The sequence below is a fragment of the Harpia harpyja genome, chromosome Z (genome assembly GCF_026419915.1).
Source record: "Harpia harpyja isolate bHarHar1 chromosome Z, bHarHar1 primary haplotype, whole genome shotgun sequence".
Taxonomy (NCBI): Eukaryota; Metazoa; Chordata; class Aves; order Accipitriformes; family Accipitridae; genus Harpia; species Harpia harpyja.
In genome coordinates this window covers 28,156,131-28,175,338 of record NC_068969.1, presented here as the reverse complement: position 1 = coordinate 28,175,338, position 19,208 = coordinate 28,156,131, and the positions used below count along the sequence as shown (strand labels likewise).

At 39.4% G+C, this 19,208-nt stretch overlaps 1 protein-coding gene across 1 annotated transcript in view; it reads right to left on the bottom strand.

Annotated features, from left to right (window-relative positions):
• Positions 1–4,757: 4,757 nt before the first annotated feature.
• PCSK1 (proprotein convertase subtilisin/kexin type 1) overlaps positions 4,758–19,208 on the bottom strand; it is a 31,849-nt gene continuing 17,398 nt past the window's right edge. The window contains exons 8-14 of the mRNA XM_052778647.1: positions 18,347–18,559; positions 17,056–17,156; positions 15,833–16,066; positions 14,160–14,317; positions 11,455–11,588; positions 9,458–9,619; positions 4,758–7,937 (exon numbers count right to left, since the gene is read on the bottom strand). Coding sequence (XP_052634607.1) covers positions 7,575–7,937; positions 9,458–9,619; positions 11,455–11,588; positions 14,160–14,317; positions 15,833–16,066; positions 17,056–17,156; positions 18,347–18,559 — 1,365 coding nt within the window. The 3' untranslated portion in view covers positions 4,758–7,574. The remainder of the gene's footprint in view (positions 7,938–9,457; positions 9,620–11,454; positions 11,589–14,159; positions 14,318–15,832; positions 16,067–17,055; positions 17,157–18,346; positions 18,560–19,208) is intronic.

Here is a 19,208-nt window from a genome sequence, read left to right as displayed (position 1 = left end):
ATTTCAAATTCGATGCTCAAAGCCATAAAGGAATTTTGACTGCAGTGTTTTCACAAGAGACCCAAGATAAAGCATTTAAAGAGCCTGATACAATACTTGCCTGTTGTCTTACAAAGCCAGCATTACTTAACTGTCTAAACCATTCAAAACTCCCTACAGAGTTATGGCTATTTTTTGCATAATAAGAGTAGCATTATTTTTCTATTAGTGCAACTGCAGAAATACAGAATTCTTTGGCAAAATGTACCTCAGCTGTTAAAAGGACTGTCAAATGAACAAATGTCCCTTCCTCCTCTGCTGCCCACCAAAACCACCTGCATTATCAATACTACTTTGATGCAAAATCTGAGCTGAAATTTACCTTCAAACTCTGTTCTAGCAAATTAGTGCTGCAGCTCCTTTCTTGCTGTTCCTGCTAAGAGTTGCTATGTTCTGCCATTGAAGAGAGCTTACATGGAGCCACGTAAACATGTATCTACATTTTTTTCACGTAAAAGTATAAACAGTGAATTGCATTGACTTCAGACAGCCTGATGTAAGTCGCTGTTTAAGCCGTGTGTTTAATATCCACATGAGACGGGGAACCAAAGGAACCTTAGTAGATGTAGTAGATATATGAATGTAGATAGGAATTGTTTAATAATTATCTAGCTTATAATGAAATTAAAGAAGTTTCAATAGAGGTAGACATGGCCCAAGGGGATGAGAAGTGATGTTTAACGTTTCCATTGTTGAGGCTGACTGAGACAGGAGATAGTCCCTGATAAGAATCAACAGTGACTCCAAGAACCAGCCAAGACCGACCTTGTGATTTGGACAAATGCCAAGGGACAACTGAGTCTGCGCAGGGACAGAAGGTTAAGAGTTCACTGTGAAGAAGACATACAGCCTTCATCTTCACGACCACCAGACGACCACCATAAGGAGGCACTGCGCAAGCGCAGTTGAAAGGAAACTATGGAAATGACTTCCTAGAGCTAATTATAATATGAAGCGGGGATAGGTAATGCCTATGTATAGGCGTATTGCGAAACTCTATGTATATGTAACACTTGACTGTATAAATTTGGGGTGAACTGCCAAAATCGGGCGCACACGACTTTGGTGGGACTACCCCCCATGCTGCCCAGCGCTGAATGAACATACCTACTTTACAATCTCACTGATTGTGGAGTCTGTTTTCCGCACGTCACACAGGTATTTTCAGAAAAGTTTCATTCAAGTGTGGTGCACCACTCTAAAGTGGGGTAACTGAAATGCAGTGTAAAAGAGGAGAAACTCATGGCTACGAGTTTTTTCTAAATCCTCAGTTTTTAATATGTCCCTCACAAACTGTGAATTAGCATGAAGGTAATCGAGTTCCTTGTTGAACTGTGGTACTGAGCATTGCCTTGACTTCCTGGATGTTTGTGATGCTCTGCACCACACCATCACTATTCTTAAGCACAGGACTAATTCGCTAGGTCTAATGGAGCTGGCATATGGGTCTCCTCTTTGCCTAACCTTTATAGGTCTGTTTCACGCGAGCACTTTGTGCATCAGCGTATGCAAAGCTGCACGTCCTTAGTTCTAAGTGCATTGCCTTATCAGAATACATGGCACTGCATTATGCTGCATGTTTATGATGTGAAACACCAACTGATAATGCGGGCATAGTCAAACGAAATGGTACATGTAACAGCAACCAATTCATTTGTTTTAGGGAAAGAATATGACATCAGAAAGAAAGAGATATATGCTCAGTTACATTTGATTGGAGGTAGTCAAATAGCTGAAATGATATAACCATTAAGATATATTTTCCTGATAACTACCCATATTCACATATTATCTATTTATTTTTTTCTGGTATCTTCGTGGAACTTGGAACATATTTGACCTATTTTTTTTCCAGTGGGCATTTACTGCATTGCTGGAAGCAAAATTTCTCATTCTTTTTGGTTACATCATCATCATAAATTGCAATAAGAGAAGCGATATTTTTAATGAGTACTTGTGTCATTAAATGGAAAAATGTTTACAGAAATTATCTCTATTAGTGCCTAGTAGGGTTGGAATTTGAACCTTTTCAGTCTGCAGTCAGAAATATTAGCTAGCCAAGTAATTGATTCAGAGCAAAATACACATTTCTAGAGTTGTCCCATTCTAAAATGCTGTTGTGAATGGCATGGTTCCTAGGAGCTCTGGAAATGGACTTCCTGAAGGGAAAGATTTGATCAAAGAGAAAGGTTTTAGGCTGTGCAGATATTCTGTATCTGTACAAACACAAATGTGGTGTTGCATAATAATGACCAGTTTTTTTCCTGTAATTTTTAAACTATAATTATTTTCAGAGCTTTCGTGGTTTAATCGCAGCCAGCAACTAAGCACCACACAGCCACTCTATCACTCCCCCTCCTTAACTGGACAGGGGAGAGAAAATATAACGAAGGGCTCGTGGTTCAAGATAAGGACAGGGAGAGATAACTCACCAATTACCGTCACGGGCAAAACAGACTTGACTTAGGGAAAATTAACTTAATTTTTTGTCAATCAACCAGAGTAGGGTAATGAGAAGTAAAACCAAACATTAAAACACCTTCCCCCACCTCTCCCTTCTTCCCGGGCACAGCTTCACTCCCGGATTCTCTACCTACCCCTCCAATGGCACAGGGGAATGAGGAATGGGGGTTGCTCTCAGTTCATCACACATTGCCTCTGCTGCTCCTTCCCCCCCACTCTCTTCCTCTGCTCCAGCATGGGATATCTGCTCCAGGTGGAGAACTGCTCCCCTGTGGACCTCCCTGGGCTGCAGGGGGACAACCTGCCTCACCATGGTCTTCCCCACGGGCTACAGGGGAATCTCTGCTCCAGCGCCTGGAGCATCTCCTCCCCCTCCTTCTGCACTGACCTGGGGGTCTGCAGGGTTGTTTCTCTTACATGTTCTCACTCCTCTGTCCAGCTGCAGTTTCTGTGCCCCAGCAACTTTTTTCCCTTCTTAAATATGTTATCACAGATGCGCTACCACTGTCACTGATGGACTCAGCACTAGCCAGCGGCGGGTCCGTCTTGGAGCTGGCTGGCGTTGGCTCCACTGGACGTGGGGGAGGCTTCTAGCAGCTTCTCACAGAAGCCACCGCTGTAGCCCCCCCCCCACTACCCAAACCTTGCCATGCAAACCCAATACAAGAACAGAACTAATTATTTTCAGAACTGAACTTCCCTTAGGTTTGTAATGTTTGAAGAATTGCAGTGGTAGACATTGGTTTGCTGTTGCAGAAGGAGTCTCTCAGGGGCAGCGCTGCTCCTCCTGTTGCTCTGATGCACATGGCGTTAAGTGTGTGATCTGCATGTAAGATAATCGTAAGGGCTCATAAGCAACACTCAGATGTTTCCCCTTCCCATGAATGTGCTCTTTTCATAAATAGATTAGATTCATTCCTAATTTCAAGGAGATAATTTTAAAGCCAGTATTGTATTTGTAAAGTTCCATTTTCTCTCTTAAAATAGCTTTCTTTTTACTGAAAATGCTTATGATTGTTTTCAGATTGAAGTGACTTTGGGAGAGATAAGAAAGAGGACACTTCTTTTGAAAACTAAATTTCCAAGCTTGGAGCTACAAGATATGACTGATTAGAAACTCTGCTTGAGTAACTCAAAACAGTTAAAGCTAGAAAGTTCAAATGCAGCATGACATTTAAAAACCCAGCCAACTTGAGAGAAAAGCCATTGTTTAGTGTGCAAGCTAGTTAATATTGCTCAAATGTAGACTTAGAATTCTTTCCTTTTTTATGCTACTTCAGAAATCTGTTTTCTATGCACATTTACTACAAGTGTTTCTGCTATGGAAATGTAAATTATTGAAAGCACAGAAAATGTTTTCATTAACCTTAGAACATCTGACAATGCAGGTTTTGTTAATTGAGCAGTAGTTAGTTGAGACTTGAGGAGCAAACTAAATCTAAGTATGATCCATAAGTCCGCAAGAAGTTAAAGCTTTGGAAAGCAGACTGGTTCACCTCTGCACAGTGTTTGCTCAAACATGATGTCCTTTCAGCCTAACAGTAGGAGAAGAGGGTTCCACAGAGACAGCTGCATCTTTCTGTCACATCTGGGCATCAGCATAGGTTAGAGCAGCCCAGGGAACACCCCAAATTGTGCACATGGCTACATGGTCCCCACAGAGCCTGCTCCTCAGTACTGAAAAGCAAACCCTAAAAAGCAGTTCTACACAACCACTTCCAGTCTATAGGGTGGTGTATGTACGTGTGCGTGTATATATATATATATACACACATATATATTCCAGGGTATATAAGGGCTTGTTTCTCTCCTGGCTTGCAATGTGAGTAGTGTGTGAGGAGGGGGGAAACAATAAATATTTTAACTGTTTGCATGCAAGGAAGGGAAGACTTGCATATTTATTTGCCCCCCTGACTCATTCAGCTGTATTATTTCATCATAGTGCTTCTGACACGCATGTCTGCATGTGAAATGGGCAGAATTTTGTAATTCAGAGCCACTGGCTCTGACACTGATGTCCACAGCAAATCTTACTTCAGCTGCAGCTGTGAAAAGTAAGCACTCCAGTGTTCCTGGTGAAGAAATCCTCTGCAAGTCTTCATTTTCAATAAATTACATATTTTGTCCACCCAACCCCTGGTTATTTCCTCAAGCCATTATTTTTAATTCTAAACTGTATTTCCCGGGCCTTTTAAGTCAAAAGCTTGACTTTATCTTACTGTTTTCTTTACAAATGTTAAGACCACACACTGAGCTCTGCTAACACACTGTATTATGCTACTAGTAGACAAATTTTAACATCACATCACATACATGTTGTGGTTGCTGTTGGAACATGCCTTTTAAAAAATAGCTTTATTGGATGAAATTGTCTCTTTCCCAAGAAAATTCTGGTTCTTCAATATAATTTATTATGCCTTTTAAAATTCTGTCTGTTCAATAAAATCTTTGCTATATTATAAATACCTGTAACGAAAATATAATTCAAAATTCTGAGAGAAAACTTTTTTTTTTTCCTTTTACATTTTTCACAAAACCCACACAGGCACCAAGGCAAGACTAACAATAAAAATAATTTACTCCTGTACAATCTACCCTGGGTTGGAAACATTCAAAAGAGAGAGTTTAAACTTGTCCTCTGAGGAAACTTTGGCTACAACATGGGAACTGATCTTAAAACAAAGGAGGGTCCTATGTTTTCCACCCATTTAGTCTGAAAACTTCTTTCAAGGGCTGATTGAGTGTTGCTAGTACTTTCCTTGCAGTAACATACCTGAACGAGGACTGGCTAAAATCGCTGTTATCTGAGGGAACCAGCCTCTGAGCTTCATCGCACAGGACTAAAAGTGGTCCTACCTCACCAGATAGGAATACTTGTTGTGGAGATTAACTCCCAGTTCTGAAAATTAAACATTAGTGGAAATAAGTTAGTGCTCTCACTCTGCAATAGCAGCCATCAGAAACTTTTACGTTTTGCTTGTTCAGTAGTGATATATCGCCAGACAGCTTGTGTGTTGAAGGGACAGCACAGGAAAGCTTTGATTTGGACCACTTGAAGGGGTTTTTTTAACCACTTCTCATTCTAAGCAAATTTATTAGTAAAGAGGGAGCGATTCAGTATAAGAGACATTCAATGGTGGAGTTGTCATCTTTGAAGTATGGACTAGAAATATGGAAGAATTCTTCAAATCAACTAAGCCCAATCTATTTAAAGCTGGCAAAAAAGCAGACTAAGCCCAAGATAGACATGAAACCATCACAAAGAATGAATAAGCAGAGATTTTTAAATTTTAAGTTTGGTAAGACAATTTTCAAAGCTGCCTTTAAGCAGTCCTTTTTTCCATCCATGAAGACTTAAGTACTGTTACAGAAAATAGATTTACCTTTAAATTACAGAATTTAGTGTGCAGTTTGAAAAATCTCTATCCAAACTGATGAATTATGAGCAAAATGCTGAATTCCTGCCTTAGAGACACTTGCATAATTTTAAGGAATAGGCAGTGAAGGAGAATAAAATATTTCTAGAATGTCTGGAAAACACATTTCAATAGTAGATGAGAGAGAAAAAGTAAAAGCCAGTCAGCACTTGTTTGGACTATCTTTAGCACTGCAATGAGATAACTATCCCCTGGGAATCTTCATTCCCTTGTTCTAGATCCCATTCAATTTCTGAGCATCCAACACTGCATTATTTTTTTTAAATTATGAAGTAATATGTTGGTCTTGGCTCTGACTTTAAAGATGTATGTGTGGAAAACTGTTTGTCTAGTACACTGCTAATGTTAGGGAGCCACCCACCCTTGCTGCTTTCTGACAGCCACCTCAGTTTCCTCCTCTTCTGCCTTCTCCTTCCTTCTATTCCTCTCCCTCCTCCACATTCCATGTGTTCTTTCCCTCCATTTCTGAGTCCCTTCTCGTGGTATTTTTTTTCTCTCACACCTGTTCCCATCCATTTTGCCTTAACTTCCTAGGTATTTGGGAAACGTTACAATCTACCACAGACACTCCACGATCCAGTCTTTAAGTGGACTTTTCTGGCACAGTTATCCTTTCTTTTCCACTTTGGTCACAGTCAAGGAAAAGACAAATTGATCCCAGCTTTGTTGTCCTGACTACTGCAGATGTAGGGATCTCAGAAGGCATTTATACTACTTAACTTTAGAAATCGCACTGAGGCTCCGTAGGTTGGAGGTTGGTCCCCCAAGCTCATAGAGTCAATACAAATAGATCAGGACTCCATCAGGTAATTCAGAACCAAGGACTAGCCAATTGCTCTGAAGTAGTATCTATAGGAGACTCTGTCTTCATTAACTACGTATAGCCTAGAAAGACTAGGCTCATAATTCAGGCACTTCGCTTAGGTAGTTAAAGTTAGGCGGCGAGAATGCCATCCCATGGTCTGGGATGCCTCATTTGGGGCTCTTTTACGTTAGTGTATGTCTGTCTGCAGTCTAAATTGTGAATAACTTCATCAGTGTTCACTGATGCTCCAGTCTAACTCCAGCCTCCCAGCTGCTCCTTTACAGGAGAACAGAAGGGTAAGGTAGCATTGCTGTTTGGAGAAGGAACAAAAAACCTATGACAGAAGCAGTACTGGCTGCAAGTGTTAAATCTGGAATAAGTGCCAAATATAAGACTGCAATATTCATTACAAATCCAGGGATGAGAGTATCTCCCCATAGCTTTGGCAGTTCGGTTCAAAACTGCTTGGTAATTCAGGTTTTGATTCCTACTGCATGCTAAGTGAATAGGGTGGAAGAGTAAGTAATGTGAGAATTGTTTAAAATAGAACATTAGGTTTTTCAAGGGAATACTATTACATTTCATGCCTGAGGGGGCAAAACTACTCTGTTGATAATGAAGAAAGGCTTTGAAAAAAGCTATTACTAAAAAGCATCAGTTTACTGCCTTATCCTCCCACACCTGTTTTTTCCCTTCCTTGATATTTGTATTAAATATGAAGCAATCAAAGCAGCAATCACACAACTACAGCATACAACAGACTTCTGAAAAAAACCTACAGGTGGGGTGGGGAGAATGAATATTTCCAACTCAGTGCGATACCCTATAGTTTAGTTTCCTTCATTTATAATATCAACCAAGGCTTGCAGCAGTCTATCATCTCTATGCTTGTATGGTTTGGCATTGTAAAAAAGATCGACGTAGTCACTGTACAGACTTTCTTCTGAGTCTCTCAACTGGGAGGGCTTGTTTAATTTTTCGAGGGCTTGATAGAAGTGTTCATATGGAATATTTAACTTCTCACTTGCAGTCTTCTTTGGCAGTCGCTTCTGAGCCATCTGTCTGCTAAAAGCACTTTGCAGCAAATGTAGCATGGCCTCTGATGGGATTTTATCTTCTGCTTTGTCACTGCTACTACTGGTACCTTCTGTGACTTTGGGTTTTTCACTCAGGTTCTCATGTGTGGTATGGTCCTAGAATACAGATTAGCATAAAAAAGGTTAGGTGTCAATGAAAAACTGACTGGATTAAGATTTGCTCTGATTAGTGATTTCCATCTATGTGTGGGTAGATGCTATTTTTTCATTCAGGAGCCACTTAGCATCTAGAAAAGAATTGGACCATTATACACCAAAACAGACTATCATCAAAAGGACTATATTGTATAAAATATCAAATCCGCACACAATGTAGGAAGTTATAAATTCAGACTCCACATTGGCAGGATACAACATGTCATTTTATAGCAGGATTTGTCCCAGTCTTAAGTGATATTTCTTGTTTTACTATGGGAGACAACTCCACAGCAGTCTAACTGAAGGAAGTATATGCAGTGGTGATGGCAGCTCTGGTTGTGCCACACACCCTTGTGAAAAGGACTGAACCGCTCCTTCCGTATAACCTTCTCTGTAGATGCTCTCACCTGAGAAAAGATGGTGAAGTATGGCTAACGGGTGGCCATGACATGTATCTTGGAAACTTTGGAAGACTAATGCCAGATAAGAAGTACAGAGAAGTCAGTGAGAAGCATGACCTTGTTTCAGCAGTGCCTATTATGCCTTCCATACTGACACATAGCTTCCTCATTTACACTAGGATTGTCTTTCTAACTGAATACTCATTTTATCTTCATCTGTTTTTTACTATGTCCACCAATCTTCTCCCACAGTAACTCCTGAACCCAGTTTTACTTTCTTCCAATTTATTTTCTTGCACGTGGCTGCCACACCTGCAGACACTTATCCAATGTATTTAAAGACCATAACCATGTCTCCCTCACTCTTCTCCTTCATAACTTGGCTGAGGAAGGCTAATCTCTCTGTACTTCATGGATGTCCCAATTACTTAATGGGGAGACAAATTGATGTGATGTGATTAATAAAGTATTCCAAAGATGTTGACATAATCAAGCATTGTGAAAATGTACAATACTACCACCCCATGCACCCAGAAAACCCCTGTCACTCTCAGAAGTCTGGAGTATGTTTAGAGCACACTACCTGAAAGATAAAGAAGGGGTGACAAAGGAGCTAGCAGCAACAGATCCACCTAACCAAACCTTTTGAATCAGTCAGTCCCTGACTTTTGTCATGTCTTTCGTTACTAACTTCCTTCCAAAATCCCTGGAAGCATTCCAGCAGGCATAGCTCCTTTTGGATGCGACACTTGTTCTCACTAGAATTACATAAATTTAATGTCTCTGTCAGAGGTGTCTTCCTCCCTCCTTGTACTACTCAACTGCATTAGCTATTGAGATCACTGCTTTAGTAGCAATATCCTCTTATCATCCCAAAACCCTTAGATGTTGGCATATGGAAACAGAGACTAAGAAAAATATAAGTTGTTGACATGGACAAAATTACAATACCCAACTCAAAAGTGGTCAGGGGCTAGATGAAATGAATACAGAATGAATATGTCTTCTTACTAGGAAAAAATATCATTTTCTTATGAATTGAAAAATATGTAAGGAAAAAAATTAATGTAACACTACCTCTACAAAGTCCGTCATTTTCTCCACTCCTCTTCTGTCATTTTGCACAGCATTGTAGGATGTGTATACACGTGGCTGCTTCATATGTTCAGGCTGTGTAGCAGTCCCATGCAAAATCAATTTCCAATTTACAATCCTTCCTTCATTTTGTATTCTTCTGGACTAAAAGACAAGCATGGCACTAGCTTAGGTTCTCAGGACATAAGAAGAGGAAACAGGACACTTGATTGTAAAGTCAACAGAAGTGACTAAAATAAATGATAAGGCTTTCAGTATCTAAATTTAGACAATGATTTATAAGCACAAACAGACTGATATATTAGAGACAGGGTATATCAGAAAGTGGGATTTGATATAACGGCTTAACTACTCCAAATATTCACATTTTGATGCAACATAACTATTAATTAATCATGTAAGCATCAATGGAATTTTGTGATAACATAGAATACTAAAAATAACAGAAGTAGTATTTTGTGTTATTTGTATTTCTTCACTAAGCCACTCCTTGGCAATTTCCTCACAAAAGTTACCAGTGGAATAGTAATTTGGAATAATATTCTATGGTGGTGCACAACAGCAATCTGAAACACAGCACGTGGAAGTGAGCAATAAATGCTTTGTCCATTAGTTTTGGCGGTAGTATTTAAAGAGAAGAAAGTGGAAGAGACAAGTACAGACAACACCGAAACTTTATTTCACCAAACCTTTTTTCAGAATTTTTTACTCAGTCATTTAGTGACTGAAGATAGCTGCTGAATCTCTTCTTTTCTAACAGAAGCCTACACCAAAGTTTACATACACAACTTACAGGACAACTAAATTATGAGTAACTCTGCACGGGAATCTGTGATTTCAGTCAGGGTCATTAATATGAAAACTTATTTCAGGAATCACAAAACCCTACAAGCTGAGGAAAGAGTGCATTACCTCTTGAGGACAAAAAGCTTGGTTTATTGTAAGTTTCAGGAACCTCTCACTTGAAAAGGGAAAATGAGAGATAATTACAAAGAAAATGCTGCTCTCAACTTCATTCCAAAAAATGCATTATATTAATTACAAAGAGCAGGCTATCTGTAACCATGGGGTTATCTATAAGCCTGCAGTATTAATACTGCACTGTTGATAATAATATTTACTTCTACTGCCTTGTCCATCTGCTTAGTACTTGACATTATCCTCCTGTTTACAATTTGAGGCCCATAGGGTTGGAGGCTCAGTGTCTGAGAGGAAGCATTCCATTTCTGGCAGGATCTGACCCCTAATGACAAGCTTATTAACAGACAACTTCAATTAAATTCTCTAGAGATGAGTGTGCTTGATCACTCTCTCTTTGAAGAGAATGATTTTTCAGTTGCCTATCAAGCAGCTTTATTCTGGTGTCTCACTGTTGTAACCCATATCCCCAGGTGGTTTCAGTAAACTTATGTCATATCTGTAGATTTCTTGACTTTAATCCTTAAACGTTGCTCAGCAGTAATTACTCAAAGAAAGAAGTTAGGGAAAGGCATACATCAGAATAGCTCTCTGAGGTCACCAGAAATTCATTAATTCAAAAGGTTTTGAGTTAATGAAATTATGCACATGCACCAAGAGAAGACTAGATCTCTCCTGTGTTCTTTTCTGCAAAAAACCTAATTTGCAGTTAAACATCTGTTAATTCGATTACATATTTCACTCCATGAATCTCAGAAAACTGTATTAAGTGGTTTCTTTCAGTGGCGTATAATGTGTGGGAAACACAGGCATGAAATTTTTTTGACAGGTACATGTCAGTGAAATAAGGATGGTGCTTTGCATTTATGTAAAAAACAAGAAAATCTGACCCTATCTTTCTTCTTTACTCTTTAATCCAGATGGATATTTAGTTTGAATAAAGTCTTCTTGTGGCCTGCTTGATGAGAAGACTCACTATTCAACATGCTTGGTAGTGGTTAGTGAACATTTTATCTGCATTAGCTTCCAAACATAGCTAGTTAACATACTGACATACTTACCACATCAGTAATTCTTAAAACCCAGGTGCCTGTTGGATTCTCTCCCCATGTGTGAACAGACATGAAGTCCCAGTTCTTAAAGCCATTGGGAGATTTATCTCTCTCTCTCTCAGCCAGTAAGACAGTGCTGGTCCCTGTGTTGGTGCAAGATCAACAGTAGTGATTGTTCATACATGCCCACTTTTACTTTTCACACTGCTCTAGTGTGACTGTACTTTTCACCCTACCTAGTGCATAGGTAACCTGGAAAATACACTATTTAGCAGTAGCTTGTGGAACAGGAAACGTGATATTTCTGATCAGTGTTCCTTTAATTATTTTCACAGCAGTATTTAAGAGCAGAAAAGCTATCACATTGGGTCACTCTAAAAAGGTACATCTTGCTTAGTATTCAATCTCTAACACAAAAAAGTAGTGGATGCACATAAAGAAGCACAAGAAGCAGAGGTCAGACACAACCAGTCTTTTCCACTGATGAACAGTTCAGGAATCTTCTGAGATGGAAGTTTTGAAGGCAAACCAGCTCATGCAGTATTGCGAAACCAAAGCCTTACCCTGCATTCATCACTGTATTTTTTTTCTTTTCATGAGTGGATGTAAATTGTTACAGCCTGGAATTCCAACAGGGTGAAAAGCATTTGCATTGTTATTATTATTACAAAAATGTTGCAGTTCACAAAGTATTTCTGCAGCCGCAGAGATTCTACTGCACAGTAGGAAATTTGTTGTGCTTGTTTGCATATAAGGAGAGAGCAAGGGAGCTATATTTACATAATAAGGAGCAGAGAAACCCCAGGGAGCCTGATAACAAGCTATAAATATATTTAAAGGTAACACCAAAACATAGAAAAGGAATGACATACATTTGGTATGGCATATACATATACATTCCTGTTTTGCAGGAAAGTGGAAAAACAGCAAGAACCAAGGGAAAAACTGTTTAACCATGAAGGCAAAATGATACTATTGTGGAGGCAGCAGCACTTGACTATTGCTACTTCAGTTAAATCCTACATACGAAGATGAAGAACGTATTACTGTTGTCATCTTTCAAAAAGCGGTGTTTTTCTAAGATGAAGCCATGCTTCCTACATATTAGCAGAAGAACAGCGTCTTGGGAGGGAAATACCTCTATAAAAGTAGAATGAGAGCTACTTTTGCTGTGATGTCCATGATGTACCTAGAGAGAGTCCATATACTTACTCCCAAACTAAAACTTAGCTAAGACAAAATTAAATTTGAAAATACCACCAAGAGTCAAGGGTAAAACATCTCACAGCAACATTGCTCCCACAAGACAAAAGGTAAACTCAGAAAAGGAAGAATTAAAGTTAGGCTTAAAAGGAATCCCAGGCAAAGCAGGCTTTGGAAATATACTACATGTACAGTATCTTAACACTCTTCTCTAGTGAGGTCCTGCCATAATAATATGAACAAGGCTCTAGTGGTTTGTTATCTGTGAGTTACTAGATTAGCCTATATTAAAGGCTTAATCCCAGCCAGCAACTAAGCACCATACAGCCACTCGCTCACTTCCCCCCCACCCAGTGGGATGGGGAGAAGAACCGGGAAAAAAAAGTAAAACTCGTGGGTTGAGATAAAGACATTTTAATAGGACAGAAAGGAAAATTATAATAACAACAACAATAACAAAAGGATTGGAATATACAAAACAAGTGATGCACAATGCAATTGCTCACCACTCACCAACCGATGCCCAGTCAGTTCTTGAGCAGCGATCTGTGCCCCCTCAGCCAACTACCCGCAGTTTATATACTGGGCATGATGTCACATGGTATGGAATACCCCTTTGGCCAGTTTGGGTCAGCTGTCCTGGCTGTGTCCCCTCCCAACTTCTTGTGCCCCTCCAGCCTTTTTGCTGGCTGGGCATGAGAAGCTCAAAAGTCCTTGACTTAGTATAAACACTACTTAGCAACAGCTGAAAACATCAGTGTACTATCAACATTATTCTCATCTTAAATCCAAGACATAACACTATACCAGCTACTAGAAAGAAAATTAACTCTATCCCAGCCCAAACCAGGACAATCAGCCTGACGTTTAAACTCATACCTGAGAGCTTGTTGATAGCAGTTGATCTAACAGATCTTACTCTTTACAAAGTTGTTTGTCATTCTCCTTTCTTTTTTTTTCTCCTTACGGTGTTATTTCAGGGCATTGTCAAGATAGCTTGCCATATTCTAGCACATTTAGTATAGTTGTACTAAGGTTCCTAACAGAGACACTGTGTTTTTAAATACACCAATGGGGAGGAGACACAGTTACATGAAATCTAGCGAGTCAGATTTCCTCAGTTTTCCATTAGTTTGTCAAATCACAGTAAGTCTGATAAGCACTATTGAACCGTAATTTGTTGTCTGCCAGGAACTCTCAGTTTTTATAGGTCCTGTTGCCAGAATGAAAATGTATTAGAAACGGTGTCTTCATTTTCTGAAGTATGATTTTCAAACCTCTTCTCACAAAAATAACCCATAACACATGAAGGCTGAAAAGGGGTTTCAGAGAACCAGTTCTCTAGTACCCAGGATGCTTTGTCCTCACATTCTCCTGTTGGAGGTCACTAGATTTGTCTAACAATAAAATTAGCTCTTTTTAAACCACTAAAGAACACAGAGGTGGTTTTTAATGAAATAAATGTTACATGCTACAGCAACACAAACAAAGCATGTCTTTGCCTCCTGTACCTGATGGAGATACCAGAGTGACATGAAGATCACCTCTACGGGAATACTCAATCGTTGCCTCAAGCTGCACATGCTCCAGACATGCAATGGAGTTTTCTTGACCCTTGCAGGCTTTTGTAGGAATTTCAACGATGACTTCCTCATTTGCTCTTAATAATCTGGCAAAATTACAGGAGTTCCTTGATTACTCACAGAAACTTTTGATTCTGTATCATTAAGTGAAGTGCAAATGACACATTTAACACCCATTTTGGAATTATGAGAAAGGAAGAAGTAAAGACAAATTCTACATTCATTGGGTTTTTTGAATGCTCCAGTAAATACCATGGGAAATTCTGGAAGCACAGATAATACTGAATTGGACCAAGTGATAGGCACTGCTTAAGAGAGACTTGTGCAACACACCCTGGAAGCAAGCAAGCAAGTTTGATAATCAAGGGTTTCTGTCAACACTTCGTTGTCCCACAGAGACTACAGAAAAGCAGGCTTTGTAGGCAGCTACATCACACAACTGTGTCATACTTACACTTAATGGCCTCATTCAAATATCCAGAAGAGCTGTTATCATGGAGTTAAAATACTGCAGCAGGCACAGCCGTTTTAACCCTTTGTAGTCAATGCCATTGCAAGAAAAAAAAGCTAACATCTGTGCGTTCTCTGTACAGAGAGCTACATGCATAGCTTTCTCTGCACAATTTCCATTACTTCTAATGAGAATGAGGTATCTAAATCTCCACTTAAATAATTCTAAACTCAGAATCATGGGGTCTTTGTTTTTTATAATGTAACACAGAGGACTGCAATAAAAATACATAAACAGCAACTACTACATACATCAGTACTGGATCAACACTGTGTAGAAAGGAAAGAGCTCATAAAAGCAAACTGATAGTACAATGGCGTAAATAATAAGGTTATCAAGCAATGACACTCCAAAACACTGCAACATGTTTCTACAGACAGATTTTTCGTGCACTCACACAGTATAATTTTGATCTTTGAAACAGCTGTATTTTTTCTAGACAACAAATCCATAAGTGAACAAGTAGAGACAAAAATGGTCTAGATATCCTTGTTGATTAACCAACTTAGTGACTAATTATAACTTACCTGTACGTTGAGCTCAGTTTAGGCTCAATATGCTGGGAGCACTTGTGAATGTGGCTCCTAAGTCCTTTCAGTGAGCCTTTGAGACACTTGTGTTTTGTAAGAGACGTGCTATGGATTTGAGTAAAGCTCAATATATCACCTTGATTTCAACATATTTAGCCTGTCACAGGAGAAGAATTGCTAAGACCAATTACAGATTTTTTTTAAAAAAATCTCTGGGAGACTTTGGTATCTTTTTATTCATCTTCTGATAGCTGTCTAAATATTCATATCTTATCTGATCTGGTTCAGTCTCACAGTATCATCCATCCATATGCTGGCTGCACAAGCAGACATAATAATCTCATTCTTTGTTAAGGCTTCATGCTAGTAATTTCCATCAGTCTTACAATATAAAAAGCAAGCAAACACTCTTTGCCTGCCCCCAAGGAATACAGTAAGGCAAAACCAAATGAATCAGAAGAAATCTCTTAGTCTGGCTAAGAGCAATGTGTGCAGAATACTACCCTTCAGGCTTTACTAAGATAGACATAAGCTTAGTTACTGCTAATGCAAATTCTTACCTTGGTTCAAAGCTTTTGTCTTTGACAATACACTGTCTCTTTTCTGGTACACCTTTCCATCTTTTGGGATCAGCTAAATCTACCAACGCATTGGCATTGAGCAGTCCAAACCCAAATCGGCTGTTGACCATCAATCCCGCTCCATTCTTTTTCCAACCTGGATTTCCAGCCAGTGGATCATATTCTGAGGTCCACACTACCAAGTGCTGCATATCCCTCCATGTTAGATTTGGGCTGTTGAGAAAATGTTCCTGGTTAATTGTTTCAGGGCTATCTATCATTTTTCTCTCAATTATTAGTCTGCAACAGAACATGCTTTGAAAGCATATGGCATCCCATTATTTTAAAATATATGGCATGTGGCATGCTTATCCTCACAATACTTCTCCAGGTAGACAAGATTTCTGTGTAAATGAAGAATGGGTATCTATCTAGCAAGATTAGTGTCCAATTCTTCAAAATTATTCAGGCATTTAAAGTTAATTAGCAAAACTAGTATTTCCCACCCATTTTTATGGGACCTGGGCTTTGAAAATTCACTAGGTATTTGATTCTATCTGTGATTAACTCTACCGTTTAAAATATGGCCCTAAGTGTCTTGGCTTATGTCATCAAAGGAGTATGCAATAGAAAATGGAGGTGAACCTACACCATTCAAATACAAAGCCTATGCCCTAATGCCTGAAATGTTTTCTGGGAAAAAGCCATTGTCCTGTCCTGTCCTGTTCTTTCTTACCCTAAGTCATACATTCTGACTACCAGCCCTACAGGACCTGAACCTACCTGCTCCCTACCTGCTCTGACAGTCAAGCTTGGGTACCGTCCATTTTATATATCTCATCATTGGCAGAAAAGGTTCTATAAATTGACTAAAGACTTAATTTAAACTCCTGCAACCTATTGTCTTCACATTATGTCCTCCTGATACATGTGCAGCCTCACTGCTTTTAAGTGCAACTGACCAAACTCAGGGAACGATTGCTGTCAATGCACAAAATGGGCTAAAATTCCTTGGTCATCACATTTTACTTACGCTGGTTCTGCTTTGCTAGGAAGGTGTTGAGGCAAGTAGATGCTTAGTTTTGTCATCAGGCTGAGCAAGTCTGACTGACAAAAAGTGGAGCTGCAGCATGAGATGGTGCCACTTCAAAGAGACAACATTTCAGGGAAGGTGGTGGGGTGACAGAGAGAGGAGTTTCAAAGGTAATTCTGTGACATCTTACTTTGCTTCCAGTGCTAGAGCAAAAATTCCTGCTGCCAGTGGTGCAGATGCAGAGGTCCCAGTGTGAGTCTCTGTACATTCATTGTGAAGATCAGCACTTGTCTGACAGAAAAAAACAAAAAACAAAAAACAAAAAAAAGCGGATTGCATGAATAAGCAGTTGTAAATAGAGTCACATCCACACTCACAAACATAACCATGTATCCTTTACTTGGTGTGTATTAATGCATTCCTCACCAGCAGAAAAAGTGACGGATGTTTAAATCTGTTCATATTTCAATCCACTCTTTTTACTTCAACTATAATTTTTGTATCAAAATGCTTTGTGTTGGAACAAAATACTCCCACACTGAATATCTTATTTTATTCTAAGGTTTCACAATAAGTGTTTCAGGCTTACTGGTGAATCATAAAAACAGATCATTGTGTTGGGCCTAGAACATTTAAAATTACTGCTTGCTAGAAAATTACTCATAGGATTAGTATTGGTGTTCTGCTCCCTCTTCAGCAGAAGAACTATAATTTGCAATGAAACATGTGCTTTATTTGGAAATTAAATACCAAACTCATCTGCCCATGTAACTAGATCTCAGCTATGAAGAGAAGCCACTTACTTAGAAAGTACTGATCTCCTGGGTAGCTTGGAATGATGATGTTTTAATCCCCGTCAATGCAGTTTATTGTAAAATTTGCATGCACCCGGGCCGAACAGAAATTATAGGTACTTCAACATTATTTTATCACAGCAATTTTCTTCAGTACAAGTTATTTCTTGCACAGTTAATGAAGGCATACAGACTAATATGCCTGCTTGCTGAGTACCTTTTACAGGTTTGGAAGCCCTGTTGTTGCTGTCATAAGTGGGAACTCGGGGGCTGACAATCTTACAAAAGCTAATGGCAAGGTACTGACTCATATGCTACACTAACTTCACAGGTTCTTTCTCCTTTTACTCTAAATTTCTCTTCATCCGCCCTTTCTGAAGAATGGGACCACATCAAACTTCATGCAGAAACCTCTCTCATACACAAACAGCAGACAAATTCAGCATGCTGATTTAACTGCACTTACACAATGATTTTGTTTAGCCATTGCTTTACAGTAGAAGATGTTCCAGGAATACAATCACTTTTTGGATTACAAACCCCTCAGTGTTTCAAGGCAAAAGGACTAAGCATGTAACACATAACGTAAAGCAGGCACTTGAAACCAAGCATTTAAGTGCCTGCACTTGTTATTTGCATATATAATACATTTCTATGTTTGTTCTGAATCTGGTAAAAACAACCTACAATTCTTTGGTCAGTATAATCCCCACTGCTGTATGCTGTGGCCAGAGTTGAAGAGCACTTCTCTGCATACCAGGGAGAAAGGCCTTGCTGAGAAGCACTGCTAATGGAGATAGTGTAGATACTGTCAGTGTAACCGTCACAGTCACAGTTGTCACCCTGACGGCCTCCATTCCCAGAAGCCCATACGAAAATGGAACCTTTCCCATTTCGGCCCTAGAGAAAATGGAGATGAGTGGTTATAAAAGAGATTTCGGTCTCTGTAATGTATTCTTGACAACTGCTTCCCCCCCAAATCTTAATATATTAAACATTTTCTGGTAGAAAAGGACAGTGTTCCATAAGCGCTGTGGAAGACAGACAGAAGAAACCAGGTACTTACGGTATCCTACTTCACACCCTACACTATATCTCTTAGTTTGACCGTTCCAGGTACAGCACCTTTCTGCAGAATAGGTTTTTAAGTTAACAACAGAGTCTGTGTTCAACAGGTAAGTTTTCCCACATGCTGATGTTTTGGTACTGAACAATTCTAGGAAAAATGCCCATTTTTTAAAAGAAATGGCAAGTTTATCAGGGGTTAGTTCACTTGTCTTTCCTGTAATCACAGAAGTATGGGTAAGCAGTATTTATGATGTACGTGATATGACTTTTCCACCAATTTATTTTTTGTAAGGAAGCCTTTCACAGTTGGCATTCACTTATTGAAACACGGTGACCCAGCAAGCACATCTGACTGAAAACCCTCCCTTCTCTCACAGATCTGTGGGCCAGCATCACCACACTCCAGACTCCAGACATAACCACGTTCATTCCCTGCTCTGGTCTCCAGTGTATAATGCAGGAGCAGCAGCTAATAACTGAT